At 58.3% G+C, this 20,315-nt stretch overlaps 1 protein-coding gene across 3 annotated transcripts in view; it reads left to right on the top strand.

Annotated features, from left to right (window-relative positions):
- The window catches only part of JCAD (junctional cadherin 5 associated), a 39,840-nt gene that overhangs the window by 10,542 nt on the left and 8,983 nt on the right, over positions 1 to 20,315 (top strand). For 2 of the 3 annotated variants that reach the window (XM_060006362.1, XM_060006363.1), the window contains exons 2-3: positions 3,432 to 3,773; positions 16,424 to 20,009. In XM_060006362.1, coding sequence (XP_059862345.1) covers positions 3,490 to 3,773; positions 16,424 to 20,009 — 3,870 coding nt within the window. In that variant the 5' untranslated portion in view covers positions 3,432 to 3,489. Of the gene's footprint in view, positions 1 to 3,431; positions 3,774 to 16,423; positions 20,010 to 20,315 lie in introns of those variants that run through there. The other variant, XM_060006361.1, reaches the window with a different exon arrangement.

Genomic DNA, 20,315 nt, shown 5'->3' with positions numbered 1-20,315 from the left:
GGTGATGGAAAGCGGGAGTGACTTTGGAAATCAAGAGTCACATCCCAAGTGATACGAAGGGAATCAGGAAGGGTCTAGTGGTCACAATGAATAACGAAGGTGAAAGCTTTTCATCGGGCAGGTAACCCTTCAGAGACAAAGGAGACATCGCTGCATGATGAACGCACTCTCACATTTGTGCACGAGTTACACTTTTCCCTGTACTTATGTGGCCCTCAGAACGGTCTGGTGAGCCAAGAAGAGAGTGGCCATTTTGCAGGTCAGAAAACTGAGGTTTGGTGTGGTTCATGACTTGCCCCCGGGATCATGGCTGGGGCTGGGTGTCAGCACCACCATGGGGATGAAAAGTCTCCTGCCCGGGCCCTAGAACAACGCAGGTTTGACCTTCGCGGGGCCGCAGATACACAGATTCTTTTCAGTAAGCGCCTCCTTACAGGGTGTGAGCCTGCACGCCCAGGCTCGGTTGAATCCGCGGATGGGGAACCGAGGATACAGAGGGACCCTGTGTACAGAGGCCTGACTGTAAAGTCACCCCCAGATTTCTGATGACCCGGGCGTCAGCGACCCAAGGGTCCACTGTACACACACATCTCTCCAAGTTGTAAACCCTCATGTTATAATAGCTTGCGTTTATGTCCAGCTTTGCTGTGTGCTTGTCTGAATAGCAGCCCTTTGGGCTGGTGGGCAAGGGTGGCCTCGGGTGCCATCCGTTCAGAAGGCCGCTGTCTCAGGGCTGGGCAGAAAGTTTGAAAGGGCGCATCTCCTCCTCAGCACCTTGGCGTCCCCTCCTGGTGGCCAGGAGGATTGCTGCGTTAGGGACAGGCCAGCCCTTCTGCAGTAGGTAAGGATGCTACGGGAAGGACACTGAATCCAAGAGGGGTTGGGACCACCGCGTGGCTATTGAAACTCTGTCTGAGGGGAGGGGTGATGTTTGGCCTGGGGTGGAAAGGAGGGAGAAGACCAGGCTCTGAGTTGGGGTCGAGAAGTGGTGAGTGCCAGCCAGAGGGAGAGGGGTCCTCTGGGGATTGGGTGGGCGCTGGGCATCCCACCCGGGCGGCAGGGCCTGTGGGTCACCCCCTCCCATGGGGCCCCACGGCCTGCGTGCCGAAGCTGCTGTGTTTCTTTCTCCTGCTCCCCCAGGCTGCTGGCCTCTGAGGCCGAGCAGGTTACGAGTCCCCCCAGATCAATACACTTTTGACCTCAAACCTCTAAGGTCAAGTACGGCTTGTTTGCGTTTGGGTCTTTTTTGAAAGGTATTCACGTCCTGGCCTGAGCTGGCGGGCCACTTAAGGGTTTGCTAACTATACTTACACACAGACAGAGCCAGGATGGAGCGGTTCACCTAATCCCGGAAGGACAGTGACCCACGGGCCTTTTCCTTGAGGGTCATTGCTTCTTACCGCTCTCACAGTGCATTCTGTGGTGGACGCCGGCCTGCTCCTCTGCGTACTGGGTGGCCAGCCAAAGCGCACTTGGCTTTGCTTTTCAAGAGCCTGACGTAGTAACGGAGAGAGAAACTGAGTGTCCTCGGACCTAAACTCTAACTTTAGCCGTGGTGCCGACTGGCTGTGTGACTTTGAGCCAGTGAGTCTGGGGACCCTAGTCTAGGCTACCAGGATTCTGTTGCCGTGTCATTTCTTTACTCCTGGTATGACGGTACCCCAAGTCTATTTTAAATGCCAGTTCCCCATCTCATACACATGCATGTGCAGTTTATGGAGTGAACTCCTAATCATTCTTCAAAACCTAGCTCAAATGTCCCTTCCTCCCACTGTGCACTCATTCAACAGTGATTTATTGAGAGCATACTCTGTGCCAGATGCCAGGGGCCTAGCACTGAACAAGACAGACCTTGCCTCCACGTCCCCACGGCCCTGGGTTTGTGATGGGATCCCTTTCCTCTGCAGTCCCAGCCCAGGGCCCGGCTCAGTGGAATCGGAAGGAACGCTCGCCTCTCTGGTCCCTCCATCTCTCTGGCCATGCTGTACAAGCGCCCTAGAAGACGCACAGCAGCAGGTCAGGAGTGGCAGAGTTGCCGTGGAGACGGTTCCACTAGTAGTACAGCCACGGCAGGAGCTTGTGGCTGTTCCGTGACGTGTAGGTACCTGACGGAGAACCACAGACTTCCACAGTCTGGTCCCCTCACCCTCTCCGTGCTGACAGTGGAGACTTTGCTGCTGCCGGGCCGAGAGTGTGATGAGCTGAGGACGGGCACAGTCAGCGGGATCCTGTGATGGGCCCCCGTGAGAGGTCCCGTCAGCAGGAAGCACGTGCGCCCCCTGCGCCCCCCTGCGCCCCCCTTTCACCTGCAGGCGGGCGGCAGGCATTTCCTGGCCATTGTCTGCAGGGGCTGCCACGGTGCTCGAGCTATTTCCGTCCACCAGCCAAGCGGGGCTGGAGCTGGCCGGGCTCTTCCAGGCCCGCTGCTGTGTGCTGCTCTCCCAGGCCAGCATCACAGCCCAAGGAGAGGCAGCGGCAGGTCTCACCAAACCGCCTTCCACCCTATTAGCGATGGGAAGACGCAGGAAAGAAGATTCTGTGGTGTCAAAGTAAACATGGCAGTGCCATGCCTGTGCACGCGTGTGCCTTCTCGTGGGGCTCTGTCCATTTCCATTCTTCTTGGCCGGTACCGTTGTCTCAGGACAGTGTGTTTGGGGAAGTTGCCACTGTTAAACTAAGGTGCCCTGGCAGGATTCGGACGTGGGCGCCCTGGGCTCAGAGGTGCAAACCATCTCCCCAGGATAACGTTGCGGAGGGATTTGATGCTTACAGGTTTCGTGTGGGAAGGAACTTGGGATCGTGTAGCGCGTTGGGTGTGTAGGCTTGGTCAGCGTTTCTCATTAAGGGCTGAAGATCTATTTTCAGCGGCTAGTTACCCACTCAGATTGCGTCTGCTGAAGTGCATCCTGGCCCCGGGTTGATTAAAGATCTCGCTCTGCCCTCTTGGAGCAAAAGGTGTGTCTCCAAGATGAAAGCAGGGAAGTACAGTAAGATTAAGCTGGGAATGGCTCTTTTTAGCAGCATGGAGTAGTAATTGCAGCTTCCGAGTCTCTCTCTTTGTTTTGTCTTCTCTCCGGTGTGTGTTGTCCTCCGATGTCTGGGCTGTGGGCTCTGGGGACACTGTCAATCATTTCATGGCTTAAATCGCTAGTCCGACTCTCCCACCAGGAGCGGCCATCCGAGGGCGCGGTCCCCAGCATCGGCGCCCCGCCCTGGCTCAGCGGAATCAAAGAACAGACGCCACCTCTCTGGTCCACGAGGGGCCAACTCACCCAAGCCCGGGCTTGAACGAGTTGCAGGAGCCCCCCTTCCCTTCCTCTGCTGGCACCGCGCCCAGGGTCCGGACTGGTCGGGGTCGAGGGCGGGCGAGGCGCGGGGCCCCAGCGGGAGTCGGTGACGGCTCACAGATGCTCTCCTTCCTTGTCCCGCAGTGTGGGTCCTGCCACCACGACGGCCCCGGCGGCGGGGCTTGGACGCGGCCCGAGCGCTATGTACAGCGTAGAAGACCTCCTGATCGCCCACGGCTACAAGCTGTCCAGAGAGCTGCCGGCGCCGCGCAAGGATGATGGCGAGGGGCGCCAGCCCGTGAAGTCCCGGGCGCCGGCGGGCCCCGGCCTGCTGAACGGGTGTGACGATGGCCCTGCCGCCTCCCCACGCGGCCAGGCCTCGCTGGGGACCGGCCGCCTGAGCGAGCCCGACAGCCGCGGCCGCGGGCCTCGGGGCCTCGGGGAGCCCCCGAGCGCTGCTGCCGCTGCGCGGATTTCCGAGGCTGGGTAAGCGCCAGCTGAAGCCACCGTTCCCCGTGCCCCGGGGGTCTGCAGTGGGTGTGTGAGTCCGTCCCTGGCCACCTCCGGTGGGGCCGGGGGGCCTGGGAGGGGGGGAGCAGAGCGGCACAAGGCGGCGTGCGCGGGGACGCAGGGCTGGTGCAGCGGGCGTTTAGCGCAGAGTGGCCGGTAACCGAGTTCCGCCCGCTGGCGCGGCGTCTTAATCCTCAGACGCCTCTTTGTTCCCATGTAAGCTCTTCGTATCTCCTCAGCCAGGAATCACTTAAAAGCACTGGAGAAGCCAGTGTATGTCAGGCACACATTCCCAGCACGTTCTGCTTTCTCATCAACATGTTTCACCACCTTGTACCTCACAGAGTTGGGAGACGGATACGCCTCCTCCACCCGTGCCGAAGCAAACCTTTCTTCTCGCGTATCCGTGTAATTCCACTGGCCTCCACCCATCTTTTCACAAACGCACACACACGTGCGCACACGCACACACACACGCGCACACACGGGCCCTAGTGTGGAGATCGCGTCTGAATACAGCTGCGTCTGTGGGTGTTTTCTTAATAACCAAAAAGAGGGTGGACCGGGGAGGGTTGGTGGGGGGGGGGAGGTAAATTAGAGGGAACTTGGGCGGCTTTGCCCCAGAGCCCGCGCGGGAGAGGACTCCGCAGCCCTCACCCGGCAGTTTCAACCTAGGGGAACCCTTTGCCATCACTTCCTAAAGCTGTGTTTGCCTTTAATGCTGCCCGGGGACCAGGCTCAGACCGGGGGAGGGGCCGTGCCTACAAAGAGCGCGAGGCTGGGTACAGCCGGGCAAAATGGGCCACCCAAACAGGTGGGAGCAGAGGCCTCTGTTTAAGGGAAGCAAACAGACATGCAAACGAAAAGGGCAGTGAGTCTAGTCCAAAGGGAATGAACTAGCTTCCACGGTTACAGGTCGCCTTTCACAGGGAGGATCTTCCTTGTTGGTCGACAGCCTTCAGGGAGGGATTTTGCTCTTACAGGTCAGAGCGTTCAACACCTTGGTCACTGAGTACAAGCAAAGGGGCGGGCCCCTCTTCACACCCAGTGGAGTAGAAGCAGGTTTGTGTTGCCAAGTCAGAGCTGCCTCTCTGTGGAGGGCGAGGTTGTCACTGATGGGGCGGGTTCAGGAGGGTGCCCAGGATGGAGAAGGGCTTGAAGCTGCTTTTTTTTAACCTTGCCCTTCAAAACCTGCCCTTAGGTCCACTACTGCCTTTGCAGCCCTGTTCCCTGAAAAGCATGCCCACCGTGGGTTTTGGAGGAGGGTGATTGCGGGTGTGTTGTCCGAGAGCCAGGACAGCCTTAGCTGCTGCTGCACAAACGCGTTCTGGGTTTCACCCCGCCTCCTGTGCTTCCGGTTCTGTGCTGAGCACGCCTGCACCTTCCGCCCTGGATTTCAGGGCACCGAGGCTGTGCCCTGCTCCCCCTCCTGCATTTCCTGCAGAGCTTGCTACGCGCTGGGCACACAGTGTGTCCAGTATAAGCCCAGGGATTCAGTTCATCCACCCAGCCTCGTAACAGTTGTTGAGAAGCAGAAGGTTTAGTTTCTAACGAGGTGAAGACGATGGCCTTGGAATCCCTGCACACGTGCCACGAGTGGGGTCCATCCCAGTCCAAAGGGCTGAATCAGAGATCAGAGTTGGGTCCCGCTCGGGAAGCAGCAGAATCCCCTGGAGGATTCCATGTGGGCAGTGAGGCTCCCAGCCCCGTTCACAGCTTGCTCAGGATTCCCTAGCCCTGTGTGATCACGGGGGCCTGGGAACCTCAAGGCCCTCCATCCCAGCCTCCCTCAGACCTATAGGCGCCTTTCTTTCTGTCACAAGTGAAGGGCTCAGCTGGGTTGAGAGCAGCGCTGGGACGTCTTTGCCTGTCGACAGAGTTCTGAGCGATCTGGCCGTTCCCCCCCGGTTCTGAGGCTGCCCGGTTAACTTGGGAGGTGTCGAGGTGCTTTTGGATTGAAGGTTGCCTTGTAGGGTAGAAAGAGAAAACGCATTCATGTTCGCAAAGATGCATGCCAGCGCCCCGTGCCTCAGAGACCCGCTGCCCAGCTTCCTGGCTTGAAGTGAAAAGACGTTTTCTTTCTTTAGTGGCCAGTAGAGAACTGGAAAGAGGAGGCAGACGGAAAGGTAGGCTGGAGCGGATTACGTTTCCCTTTCGGGAGAAGCGTGCCTTGAGAGGAAATAAATAGATGCTAACAGTTAAAGCTTAATTCTGAGTCGGGGCGCATCAGTGGCGCAGCTAGATCCCAGCCTTTAGTCACGGGGCGAGGCAGCCGTGCTCCTGCACCTGGCCTGGTCCCCACTGTGACTCTGCCGGGCTGGCCTCCGGGTCTGGGGGGCCGCTGGGGCCCAGGATGCGCTGTCCAACTCCAAGCCATCAGGGTGACTGGGGAGCAGCACAGGGGCCCCTCATCCTGCAGTTCCTCGGTGGGGTGAGGTCTGCCCTAGAGAGTGCCCTCACCACAGGCAGGTCCGCAGCACCCCTGGACCTCCTGGGGACGGGGGGCTCAGAGCAGTTTGGAAGAGGCCACAGGGGCCGAAAGGAGACTGCTTTGTTTTATTCTGGTGGAATGGTGGAGAGGTAGGCATGTTAGCAATGTCGTTATTTTATAGCCAAGAGCTTGAAGCTCAGAGAACGTCAGTGACTCTGCAAGGGCCACGCACTCAGTGCTGGCGTGGAGGGAAGCCCGGCTCGCGCCACAGCAGCACCGGGCCTGGCCACACTGTGCCTGGCGGGGCCCGTCGCCTGTGCTGGGCCATCCTCACGTCCTCCCCTGCACTCCCTGCCCGTGGGCGGGGGTAGCAACTCCCACGCGCCGCCGAGCCCCTTCCTGTCTGGGGAGCTGTGTAGGGATGGCATCTGTGCTCCCTGGTCAGAGCCGGGTAATGACGCCGCCCTGCGCACACAGGCCGGGGCCACGTAGGTGGGGAGCAGTGTCGCCCGTCATCTGGGCGTGGCTGGAACATCAGGGTTCCCGGGTGAGAATGAAGAACGATAGGATTGATAACTCACATCACCTTAGAGTTTCTCGTGTATGAGCTGGTTATATGCAGCAAAATGTTAAAAAAAAAAAAAGGCGGGGAGGAACACAGAACAGATTTGGAGCCTTGACTAGGTTCCCGAATGCAGGACCCACGCTTCCTAAGTGGGCGGAGAGGCTGTGCTCTGAGCTGTCGCTGTTGTTGGATCGAGCGATACCGAGCTCCTGGGGTGGCAGGAGGGGTGCAGGACCGGCTGAACCTGCTAAGAAGCCCTTCGGCCCAAGTGGGGAGACCGTTTATCCAGCGCGATAATTAGAGTCACTGCTGTCCAAAGCTGCGTCCCACGTGTTGCCGGGACTGACCTTCTCAGGGCTGGAGACTGGACGAGCGTGTAAAGCACAAACGCTGGCTGTGCGGCCCCGTCACCTGCACTGTCGACCCCAGCTCTGAGGTCGCGGCCTTGGTGGCTTCGTTTATGCCAACCTTGGGGGACGGGTGGGGAGGGGACAGTCACAGGCTCAGCAGAACTCCCGGGGGCCGCCTGGTCCCTGGCGGGAAAGCTTCCGTCCTTGTGGCTTCTCCGGGTGCAGGAACCAGAGGCACCTGCGTGAAGGGGGAGGTGTGAGGATACCACGGGGGCTTGGCCCGCAGGACACGAAGACTGGCGGCCTCACCCGATGAGGGACGAGCAAGCTGGGCCCAGGACGGGCCATTAGCCCGGGTCTCTCCAGGCTGTGGCTCGTCCCTGCGGGACCCTCTCCGCCCGAGGTGTCGCCTGTCACTGCGTCTCCCTGCACTGCAGCTCCTCCACTGACGTCACCAGCACTTCCCCCTTCCCGCTAACCTGGGCTCCCCGGGACTCGAGTCCCACGTGGAGGCAGAGGTTTGGCTCCAGAGCCCCCGCCGACTTCCGCCCTCGGGTCTCAGTTTAAATTTCCAAGAGAAAGTATGTGTAGCTTGGGGCAGCCAGAGATGCTTTGGGCATGGTGAGCCTGCGGCCCTGTTCTGGTCGGCGGTCAGCACGCGAGGGGCTGGCCAGGGCAGGGCGGCTGGACAGTGGTGGGTGTCCGGGCCTCACCCGCTCTGGGCGGAAGGCTTCGGATGAGGCCGCTCTCCAGGCCAGGGTGGGCGCGGGGCTGACCGTGCACCCCACTCATATTTTCTTTTCTCTTCCCAGACCGTTGATTTAGGAACCCTAAAGCCCTGGCACGTCCCCCTTGAGTCATTCACTCCGCAGAGTGTTCACCTGGGTGCTAAACACTCCTAGATGGTCTCAGGGACCGGACTGGGGTGATGGAACTGGCTGTGTGAGTCACCCACGTGGTACAGAAGAAAACTCACAGGTCACGTCAAATGTCACTACAGTATTCCCATAGCAGGAGAACCGAGGATGTACATAGCAGGGAAACCCAGGATGTACATAGCAGGGAAACCCAGGATGTCTGTAAAACTGCAGACAGCGTTCTAGATGTCAGATGATTTAATGCTAGGCTTTTGTTGTGTCCTAATCTTGGCCGTATAACCAACAGCAGATACTAACTGTGTGCATCTTCTCTGTGGCCTCTCTGTCCTCCCCATGGCAACATGAAAAGGATGCTTCTGAAAGCTGGTATTTACATCTGTGCTCAAAGCTTGTAACGAGTAGACTTTCAGTTCATCAGTTTGTACCAAGTTTAACTATTTCTGCACGTACTGCCTTGTTGCAGGGTGTGCTTGCCAACACACACACACACACACACACACACACACACACAGATTAAGGGGAAACAGAGGAAACGCGCAAAGGAGAAAAGCTAGCTGTTATCTATATGTGGAGGAAACTGCATGCTTAAATGCAAGTAGCCATCACTGAATAATACTCGGCTACCATTAAACTTGTGAAACACTGTTATCAGGCATTCCCTGTTTCCTTACTGTGTTTCCTTTGAAATGCTATAATCAGAGGAAGCTGTAAAGTAACGTAACATAGCAGAGGTCTGAACCTGAAAGTTGTACCACAATAAGCTCTTTTCTGCTCAGCCCCAGAAATCCTGAGAATAGCTTGTAATTATGTCCTGTCGTCAGCGCAGTCGTAGCTAATTAGAGACTCAGCAGTCTGAGAGGATCTCTGATGTGGGGTGAGGGGCCTCGTCTGGGGAGCCTTCCATCCGATCAGTGGACGTCGTTCTAGGTGGTGCTACTGGGTATGGTAAACAGTTCCTTTGCAGAGGCTTTTTAAGCTTCTCTCCCATCATATCCTGCTTATAATGGTTCTCCAAAAAAGGAACGCCTCGAGTTTAACATCTGTTTCCATGTGTCTCTTTCTCTGTACAGAATTACACTTCCACAAACATCATTTGTCTTGTAGCTGCTGCTTCGTCTCCTAAGTGTTAGGCCTTGTTGGTTTGACCACTTCACAGAGCAAAGTATGGGCTGTGTGAGCTGGAGCGCTCAGCAGCGCACGTGAAGCTCCAGACCTCCGATTTCCCGTTGTCTTGTTGTAAACCCTTCTTCCGAGGCACTTTGCTTTTGTTCATCAGCAGTGTCAGCTCCCAGAAGCCCGGACGCTGGTTCTCTCCCTGCACGCGCTCCCATGTTGCTCTCCCGTCACCATGTTTTCCCAAGAAGAATCAGGTTGGACCCTTTGAACATGAGACTTCAGGGAGAACAGTGGGGAGGAGGAGGAGGACATCAGCAGCACAGCCAAGAGCTCCATTTTTCTTGGCAGCAACATTATCACCAAGAGGAGACTTGCTGGTGACGAGTTCCTTCTTTAGCTAGAGGACTGGGTTAGTTAGTAGGTGAGGAAACACCCATATATATCCGTAAGGATATGTCCTTGTTACGAGAACACGGGGAAAATTCTGGAATAATCTGCCTTACCTAGTGGATTCATGAGAGAGAAGGTGGGCCCCAGCTTGCTCTTCCTGCTTTGTTTGAATAGACTAGATATTGGTTGGCTGGACATCGTTGTTACGGACCCTCCCTTAGAGCCTGGCCGGAGGGTCAGGGTCTTGTTATGTCAGTCAGTGCAGGCCCATTGATTACAGCTTAGGAGAGGACAGTACGGGTCTACAATAACCCCACTCGAGGGCGGACACTCACTTGTCTCTTCCCTGCGTGCCCCTCACCCGCTCCGTGTACCATGTGAGGCGAAGACTTTCCAAATGGATCCACCCTGCTGAGAATTGCTTTTAATGGGGGTCATGATGGTACTAATAGCTAAAAACAGGGGGTTCGTATGTTAGACACTCTGCCAAACAGTTGAAATGTATTATCTCATTAATCCTGGCAACAAGCTTGAAAAGGAAGGCGTTCGGACCACCCACTGGACAGGGGAGGAGTCAGGCCAGGGGAGGCGAGGCGTGTTGCCGAGGGTATGTGGCCACGAAGCCCTGCTGCAGGCGTCTGGACCCCCGCCGTCCAGCGCCCCAGGAGACGCCCACACACTCCGGGCAGCGTCCCCACCCCGCCCCCTGGTGGCGCCACCGAGGGGCGCCTCGGCAGCTCCATCGGCGGGAGCCGCCCTCCTTGGGGGTCCGCCGCAGGCTCCCGGCAACCTGACCACAGGCCCTGTCTTCTCATCCCACTTCTCCCCACTTCAGCCCTTTCTTCCTGAAGCTGGGAAATCTGTCAGAAGGGGCCGGGTCACCCAGAGGAAGTGCAGGGCGGCTAACCAGCCATTGGGGGGAGGGTCCCACATCTGGGAGGGAGGGGACGGCGTCTGCCCCACGTGTATCCCCGAGAACTGCAGCTCCAGGCGCTGGTTTGTAAAAAGCAAGCAACGACCCTAAACGCCCCTCCCCGCAGCAGGGCCTCTTGGGCGGGGCCTCTGACTTAGGTCACTTGGATAAAAGGTCTTCACCAGACCTCGCAGAATCAAAAAGCTCTTGAAGTCCTACCCCGAAGATGATGCAGAAAACTGCCGGCCGCCACGGAGCAAGTTGCGTCCACTGCTGGCAACGCGGTCTGATAGCCAGCCCTGCCCAGGGACGCTGCCCATCCTGAGCTCATCTCTGTGGGCCCTGGACCCGGGCTCAGGCGTTCAAACCCCCGGGTGGAGGACCAGACTCAGAGGGCCTTCCATCCCCTGCGTCAGCAGATGTGTTTCCCGGGTGGGTCTGCTTAGTTACCTGTCCGTGTGGATACCTAGAGTGCTTTGGACTGTCTTCCTGCCCCGCCCCTCCCGCATATGCTAAAGTTAGCATCATTCATCAGTCCTGTCATTTATCATGCTTCCTCTTCCAGACCCATTGTTAAGTGTGTGTATTTAAAAAAAAAAAAGACCAAACAGTAACCTCCTGAAATAGTCTCCCTGGTCCTTTATTTCAGCTGATTCTGTAGTATTTATCATTTGCACTCACTCATCGCGACATTGTGGAAAGCAGGCGTAACAGTACATTCGCCGTCCGACCCGACAGATGTGTGTCTCTTAGTCACCTCTGTGCCAGTGCAACTTGCAGTTCTTGTTCACCTTGAGCCGTTGGCTGAGTAGTGATCTGTCCATTATGTTCCCAGAGCAGCTTTGTCTCTTCTGACTGATCTTAATTTGTGCTAACCGCTAACCCTAGGCGTGACCTCTTCCTGACCTTAAGGCTCCCCTTTCCAAAATTAGCTTGTCTGTTACCCTGAGTCAGAGGGTTAGTCACACAGTGTAGTACACTGAATATACCACGGCTCGCTGGAAAGTGAAATTGCAGGCTTCCAGGCCCAGAGAGGACTGGGGAGGAATTTCTGTAGCACTAGATAGCTGACCGCGTCCCAGAAACGTGCCAGACACCCAGCACTGGGCTGCTGGCGCTGAGTCCCTCTAAAGAGATGCCCCAGTGCCCCTGCCAACCTAGAAGGAAAGCACTGCTCCTTCACGGGGTGGGAGGTCCTTTAAGGGATGTGTACTACCCTTATGCTCAGACTGTGCTCCTGGGTAAGACTGACCCTCCCATCTGGAAGAGGGCGTGGCTTCTGAAGGAAGGGACACCAGGGTTTCAAGGTCTTGGGGCGGCACCAGCATCTGCTAGGGTGGTGGCCCTGCCAACGGGAAGAAGTCACTGGACTGGGGACCACTTCGGTGGGGCCTCCCGACCTCCACAGAGAAGACGAGCCTTTGGGGGCTGCCCTTGGGGGACCAGATTCAGGATCTTGTGGGGAAGGGAGGAGGGCATCTCCCCCCGCCCGCGGGGTATCAGGCACAGAGCTAGGCTGCATTGAGCCCAGGCGATCACAGGTTGGTGCAACTCTGAGGACCGTGGAGGGGATAATCCTGCAGTGGGTGCAACCATGGTTAAAAACCATGGCCCCTGCTGCCCTTCTAAGCAGGCTTGCCTTTTAGAAAGGATGGTGGGATTTCCTGTTGTGGTTGAAAATGTCATGTGAACAGACAGAAAGGTCTCCTCACTTTTTTCATCATCAGCCTTTATACCTTCAGCAAACAGATCTGCCTCTTTTCCTATAGACATGTTGTTTTTCACATGTTTATGTTTCAAAGATTTTCCAAACACCCCGATCAGTGGTTCTGTCATCATCGTGTCTCTTTTCTGATACTCAGGGAGCTGCTCGCAGGTGTGGCTTCTGTCTCCTCTCTGACCTGTTCTCCCAGGGATTCTGTACAAAGACCCTGCTTGTCTCACTGACCTTGTCGACACCGTTTATTTGGGCTCTCACACGCCACTTGGCTTTCCTTATCTTTTTCCCACCCCGTATTAACGCGTTCAGCATGTTTTTTGTGAAACGTCCCATTGTTAACGTTTTGTAAATGTAAATTATTAGTCTCATTTTTTAAAAAGAAAAATTTGATCTCAGCTTATTTCCTCAAAGGTACCGGAAAACACGTTCTTGGCTTTGAAGCCATGTGAAGTGGCATACATTTTAGCTGTTAATGGACGTCATACACTGAAGCCAGTAGATATCCAACTTGATAACTTGTCTGAAGGAGAAATTCACCAGAACTGTCACCGCGTGGGCCACGTGTGCCTGTGAGAGCCAGGCTCAGACTAGGTACAAACTAGATGTTTGTGAAATAATTGCTTCATATAAAAGCATGTGTACTCTTTAAAATAGATTATTTAAAGTTCTCCGGGTGGATCTGTGTTTTCTTGAAACTGGGGTTTTGCTGTATTGTGCAAATAGAAGAAAGTTTTGCCTAGAATGCCCAGCCGTTTTGATCAGTTACAGATGGCAGCTTTGACAAGGTTAAGGTGATAACGGAACATTTTTGGGCGGGGAAGAAAACTGGCCCCCTTCCTGGCGTAGGCAACTACAGCCTGTTTATATCCTTGTCCTGTTTATGTCATTCTTGGTTTGCCTGTGATTATGCTCGTGGCCCGAACGTGGACAAATCGCACCTCAGGATTTCAGTCCCTCCAGACGTTTGCCGATAAGCACATTAAAAAAAAAAAAAAAAAATGAGAGATTACTTGCACTTGTCTAGTAAGGAAACACATCGGCTGTGATAGCCGGACACGGGAACAGTGCGGCAGGGCCAGCTCTGCTCCACGCTGCGGGTGGGACGAGCCTAAACGGGCCGGACCGATCTGAGGTCACATTGCACAACAGGGATAGCATGATGCCCTGATCTGCCGCTTCCTTTTCTACGGATTGATTCTAAATAACCTGGGACCTGCTTAGTGTTGGTGAATAGAGTTTCTCAAAAGTGTTTCAGAACGTAAGCTACGTGGATGTCTGATAGCAGCATGATGGTTAAATAAAGCACGTACGCATGATAGACTGCTATTCTCCCATTGAAACTGTGCTCGTGAGGGATTTGTCATGACGCTGGAAGAAGTGAAACATGGTGGCTAACTGGGCTTTATGGCCACATTTGTTGGGTTTGAATTCTTTTCCCACCACTTGCAAGCTGTGTGACTTGGGAGAGTTGTTCAACCTCTCTGTGCCTCAGTTTCCTCCTCTGTAAAATGGGACTGACAGCAGTTCCTACCCCGGAGGGGTGCTGGTGAAGCTTAAATGAGTTAGGAAAGCACTCAGTAAGGACCTAGCACACTGTCACCACTATGTAAGTGTTGGCTGTCGTTTGCGCTGCAGATGTTGGGGAATGTTGACGTAAAACCAGAAAGCAGATCAACACTAAGGCTGTTTGAAAATCCACATCCTCACACACACACAGACCAGAAGATATACATCAAAATGACCGTCTCTGGGTATAAAGACTACGAGCGATTTTTGGGGTTTGTACTTTCCTATATTTTTCCACATTCTCAACAATGAGTGCGTATTACTTTTATAATTTAAAAAGCAATCAGGACTTGTAGAGTTGGAACCTTTCCTGCTTAGCCCATGGTTAATCGAGGTAGCGGAACGCCCCAGGCTTCCTTCCGCCTCATGGGTTTTCTGTGTTACAGTCCTGGTCTCTGCCGGTTCGTGGGCAGTCGCTTAATATTTCTGCACAGTTCAGCAGTGTTCAGATCCTTCCTTCAGCTGCAGTAGAGCAGCTCTAAACTCGGGCTGCCAGAGTCATTTGAGGAGGTTTTGAAATATCTGGGCCCGGGCTCCTGGCGGCACTGATGAGATCCCTTGTCTGGGGGTGGGCCCTGGGCGGTGGTATGGTTTAAAGGCTCACAGGGAAACCCTGACGCCCAGCCGGGTGGTGAGCCACAGCCTGGAGCTGGCCGGCCGCAGGTGCCAGCATCCGTTACCCGGCAGAGGGCTCTTCTCCGGAGCAGAGCCCCTCAGTCTCAGAAGGTGGCCCGAGCGTGTTTCCCACGTCCCCTGAAGACAAGATGCCCAGAGAGCTTGGTAACAATAGACACCGGACCCTAACCCAGAGCTGCTGAATCTGAACTTTCAGGGGCAGGGACATTGATAATGTGTATATTTAATGAGCCCAGTGGGTGGTTACCTTCGGGGAGGTGTGGGAACTCTGCTAGAGCCTCCGTCTCATCCAGACGCTGGGAAGAGCTGGGGGCTGCGGAGAGACGCGGTACCTGGCTGCCCGCCTGCCTCGGAGACTCTCACGGGCTGGAGCTGGGGTACTGCCTACGGGCGTGGGGAGGCGGCGTCCCCCGACTGCCGTGCGCTCGTGGTTGACGCCCGCCCTCAGTGATGGTGCTGGGCGGGGGTGCTGGGACCCACAGCACAGGCAGCACCCAGGGACCTGGCAGGAGTGCCTTTGATGGAGCCCCACCCAGGCCTGCTGAGTCAGCCTCTGGACTGGGACCCAGGGTCCTCACCTGAGCGGCCCCCTCGTGATTCCTGCCCACACTCGACGCGGGTTCCCAGACCCGCCCCCAGAGAGCAAGCAGCCGTCCCGCCTGAGCTGGGGATGGAGTCCAGGGCCCAGGGCCACACTCTGGAAGCCCGGTCCCCTCGGGCATTTCAGAGCCCTGAGCTTGGCCTCGCTCACGTGCGTGCGAAGTCCTGAAGTTCTTGAGCGCAGCCTGTCGCTAGGCACGCAATGGCCGAACAGCTGGCTGCCTTCCAGCCCTTATTCGTGGGCCGTGGCTTCTTCCAAGTCGACGAGTGCTGGGGTTGGGAGTGTGTTTTTGTTTTATAGTCCATTGCTTTTTTTTTTTTTTAATTTTATTTTTGGCTGCATTGGGCCTTCCCTGCTGCATGCAGGCTTTCTCCAGTTGTGGTGAGCGGGGGCTACTCTCCGTTGCAGTCCATGGGCTTCTCACTGCGGTGGCTTCTCGTGTTGCAGAGCACGGGCTCTAGGCGCATGGGCTTCAGTTGTTGTGGCACACGGGCTCAGTAGTTGCGGCTCGCGGGATCTAGAGTGCAGGCTCAGTAGTTGTGGTGCACCGGCTCAGTAGTTGTAGCATGCAGGCTCAGTAGTTGTGGCATGTGGGCTGTAGGGCACAGGCTCAGTAGTTGTGGTGCACGGGCTCAGTAGTTGTAGCACGTGGGCTCAGTAGTTGTGGTGCATGGGCTCTAGAGCACAGGCTCAGTAGTTGTGGTGCACCGGCTCAGTAGTTGTAGCACACGGGCTCAGTAGTTGTGGCATGTGGGCTCTAGGGCACAGGCTCAGTAGTTGTGGTGCACGGGCTCAGTAGTTGTAGCACGTGGGCTCAGTAGTTGTGGTGCATGGACTCAGTAGTTGTGGCACGCGGGCTCAGTATTTGTGGCTCTTGGGCTCTAGAGCACAGGCTCAGTAGTTGTGGTGCACGGGCTCAGTAGTTGTGGCTCACGGGCTCTAGAGCACAGGCTCAGTAGTTGTGGTGCACTGGCTCAGTTGTTGTAGCACACGGGCTCAGTAGTTGTGGCGCATGAGCTCTAGAGCACAGGCTCAGTAGTTGTGGGGCACAGGCTCAGTAGTTGTAGCACGCGGGCTCAGTAGTTGTGGCGTGTGGGCTCTAGGGCACAGGCTCAGTAGTTGTGGTACATGGGCTCAGTAGTTGTGGCACGTGGGCTCAGCAGTTGTGGCTCTTGGGCTCTAGAACACACGCTCAGTAGTTGTGGCATGGGCTCAGCAGTTGTGGCTCATGGGCTCTAGAGCACAGCCTCAGTAGTTGTGGCGCACAAGCTTAGTTGCTCCGCGGCATGTGGGATCTTCCCGGACCAGGACTCACACACGCGTCCCCCGCACTGGCAGGCGGACTCCTCACCCCTGCGCCGCCGGGGAAGGCCCAGGGTGTGGTTTTCAGCAGTCACGGCCCAGGCAGGCTGCCCGTGCACATCCTCCCTGGCGTAACCGCGTGCCTCTCTGTCTCGCAGGCTCCGCCAGCAGCCCCCGGCCAGCCGCAGCCATACCTACCGGAGGAGGGAGCAAGAAGCCCGCGAGGAGCCGGCCCGGGCCCCCAGCCCGCCCGCGCAAGCCACCCAGGGGCCCCGGGAGGCTGGCGGAAGGAGCGAGGACGTGATGAGGAAGGCACTTTGCGAGGAAGGGCTGGGACTGGCGGGTCCCGCCAGATGGCAGAGCGTCCGCGTCGGAGGCCAGGCCCAGCCACGGAACCCAGGGGGGCAGATGCCGGCTGGCGTCGGGGAGAAGCTGTTCCAAGACCTGTACCCGTGTGTGCTCGGAGGCCACGGCTTGACCTCCGAGAAATCCCATTCGCTGCCGAGGGTTCTTTCCCCCGAGAGCCTGAGCTGCGTGGAGATTCCCATCCCTCTGAGCGACGGGCACTTTCCAGGTGTCCCTCAAGTGGCATTTCAGCCTTCATTCGGTGCTCGCGATTCGGAAGCCACCAGGAACCCCGAGAAGGGCGGCTCCTCGGCCCCCTTACCCCGGCCTCGGTTTGGGAGACCCCTCAAGCCTCCATCTTACGGCTCCCACCAACACTGCAGGGCCGGCGGGGAAAACGGCAGCTACGCGGACAGCCGGCAGCCGGACTCGGCTGCCGCCCCCTCGGCCAAGGCGAACGACGCCGCCAGGCAGGAGCCGTGCGCGCCTGACCCCGGCCTGGAGCCCCCGGTGTACGTGCCTCCGCCCTCCTACCGGTCGCCGCTGCAGGCCGCCGCACCCGCCTGCCCGGGGGAGGCCCGAGGGCGGAGGCCCGAGGGCGGAGGCCGCCACACGCAGCGGCAGCCGGTGGAGAAGGCTGCTGCCGGCGGCCAGCCCCCTTCGGGACCCCGGGGAGCCGAGGAGGAGCTGGGGCCCAGCCCGTGCTCTCCTGTCGGGGTCCTCCCGCAGCCCCGCCCCGCCACGGCTTGTGACGGCTCCGTCCTGTACATCCCCTTCGACGACCCACGGATACGGCACATTAGACTCGCCCGACCCCACGGGTTCTGGGAAGACGTGAAGCTGGACGGCCTTGTCCCTGCCACGGAGCCGGCGCCTGGAAGCCTGCAGCGGGGGGCTGTCGTTCGGGGCCCCTCGGGGAGCGAGAGCTGGCTGTGGGACCGGCTCCCCGGGGGTGGAGAAGATGGTGGCTTTGCTGAGCACAGAGACGCCTGCGTCTTCACTCGGAGTCAGCGGCCGGACGTGCACGCAGAAAGCCTCGTCTCCTCCCCGAGCCCCCAGGGCGAGAGTACCTGTGAGATACAAACCCAGCTCAGAAAGTTCGAAGCTGGGCTGCAGACCAAGAAAAGTTCAAAGAAAAAAATGAGCGAGACGATATTTTGTTTGGTTTCCATCCCAGTTAAGTCAGAATCACATCTGCCAGCTACAGATACGAACAACAATGACTTAAAACAGAACGTGGATGAAAGGCCTGGGCCCGAGAAGAGCGCGGCTCTGCGAGAGCAGAGTCTGCTGAGTTTGTCCTCCACCGACCTGGAGCTGCAGGCGCTCATGGGCGGCATGACCGGGAGGACGGAGCTCCAGAAATCAGACCCGGGGAGCCCCGGAGGAGACCAGCCAACAGACGACCCCAGGTTCCCACACCCTGTGAAACACCGAGCGCTCGCGTGTCCTGGCTCGTGGCCCGGGCAGCAGTACAGAGACCAGCAAACGCAGACCAGCTTCACCCAGGAATCCCAAAGCCCGCGGCCCCTCCCTGGGGAGATGTGGGGAGGGTCCCCCGACACCGCGCTGCCTCCAAGATGTTTGGACGCCTTCGAGGTTCAGATGCACGTGGCGTTGGCGTCCAGTGACCAGAACCAGAGGCCCGGGGCTCCTTCCCCGAAAGGCCAAGGGGGGCCCCTGAGCCCGTGCGGCGGCGGCACCATCTCAGGGTCTTCCTCGCCCAGGAGCCAGGACCCCGCACCAAGGGCCGGCCCGGGTGAGCCACGCGTGGACGGCCGTGTCCGCGGAGGCAGCCCGGTGCCCAGGGCCGAGGTTGTCAAGGGGGCGACCACAGGCCCCTGCAACAGCAGACAGCCGTTTGGGCAGTTCCTCCTGAAGCCCGTCAGCCGCCGCCCCTGGGACCTGATCAGCCAGTTGGAAAGTTTCAACAAGGAGCTTCAGGAGGAGGAAGGGGGCCGGGACGGCGGCAGCGGCCGCGAGGACAGTGAGACAGAGCCGCCCTGGGGAGGCCGCAGCCAGCCCGTGTCCACGCGCCCAGGCCTCCCGGAGGGCCGGGCACCCGAGGACCCGGGGCCCAGGCCGGGGAGCGTCAAGAGCAAGCCCGAGAGCTGGGCCGAGGAGGCGAGGCCTTGGGCCCCCGGGCCCCGGCAGGCAGACGGCAGCGGGCGCGCCGCAGGGCCGTCGCCCCCCGGGAGCCGGATGGCGGAGGGGCGGGACCGGGAGGTCGAGGCCGGGGCGCCCGAGCCGGCCGTCAGCCCGAGGCCTGTGAGACGAGCCGCGTCTTCCGGGCCGAGCGATGCCGCAGCAGGGCCCCCGCCCGATGCAGCGGAACCGAGGGCGCCCCCGCCGAGTCGGGAGCTCAGTGCTGCGGAGCTGAGCGCAGCCAGCGCGCCCAAGGCGGGCGGTGGGGGGCGGGGGACCACGGGGGCCCCCTTGTCCGTGGCTGGCAAACCCCGAGGCCTGTCGGCGCCAGACTTGAGGTCTGTGGGGCTAACGCCGGGGCAGGAGCAGAGCGCCGGCCAGTTAGCGGGGTCTCCGGGGGAAGTCAGTGCAGTAGAAATCCCCCCAAACGAGTCCCTGCAAGCCAGGGCCGCCAGGATCCTGGGCATTGAGGTGGCCGTGGAGTCCCTGCTGCCAGGCGCCCGGAGGACGGGGCGGAGTCAAGACCCCGAGCCTGAGGGAGGCACCCGCGGGCTTGAGGCCCGCAGGCGGGACGCAGTGGCCGGCCCAGCCCGGCGGTGTGACCCCGCCGCGTCCGCCGACGCCTTCTACAGCAGGAGGAGGTGTGGCTGGACCGAAAGCCCTCTGTTTGTGGGAGAAGTGGGCAGCGCCCGGCAGGCTCCCCAGGCCTCCGAGCCCGCCGGCGTGGACGGGGCCGTCCCCAGCAAGGCCCCCGAGCCTCCCCCCAGCCCCCAGGAGTGCCGGCCCTTCCATCCCAAGGACGTGGGGACAAAGCCACCCTTCAGGTCCACCTTGTTCCATTTTATAGAAAGGACCCCAAATTTGACAGCCTCCGAAAAGAGGCTCCGAAGCACGTCCAAAGTGATTGAAAGTTTACAGGAGAAACTGGCGTCCCCCCCGCGGAGGGCAGACCCCGACCGCCTGATGAGGATGAAGGAGGTGAGCTCTGTGTCTCGGTTGAGGCTCCTGACCTCGCGGGGCGCGGACTCTGCGGAGGAGGCCGAGGACCTGAAGGCCGAGAGGGGCCCCGGGGCTCTGAGCGCCAGGCACAAGCTCTCTGACCCCAAGGGTGCCCCCGCGCTGGAAGAAGACGGGCATCCGACAGCACAAAGGGAGGAGAACGGCGCTCAGGACTTCTGGTGCCCAGGTGAGGATCGGGGCAGGCGGGCGGGCGCGTTGTGTTCAGTCGACGTCCCGAGAGCATCGGAACACAAGGTTGGTGGATGCTGAAACCTGCAGGTGCAGAAAAGGTGCAACTGACCCTGTGAATTATGGGCCAAAAGAGTCTTCATTTTACCAAGAATCATCCAGAAGCTTTCCTTAAAAAGCAAGATCTTATAGTGTATTTTAAATGATCCAGTCTTGATAGAAATTATCTATGTAAGCAACTAGGTAGAATTCCAGACATAAACAACCTTGGGGGCCCCCAACTGTGAAGAGGTACATCAGTAAAGTGTTCCAGCTTTAGTGTAGGAACCTTGATCAGTCTCGTAGGAGACCATGGACTCTGTATTCTCTTCC

This window comes from Delphinus delphis, chromosome 2 (genome assembly GCF_949987515.2).
Source record: "Delphinus delphis chromosome 2, mDelDel1.2, whole genome shotgun sequence".
In the NCBI taxonomy this organism is placed as follows: Eukaryota; Metazoa; Chordata; class Mammalia; order Artiodactyla; family Delphinidae; genus Delphinus; species Delphinus delphis.
Note: the sequence above shows the minus strand (reverse complement) of the source record. Positions and strands in the feature narration are given on the sequence as shown.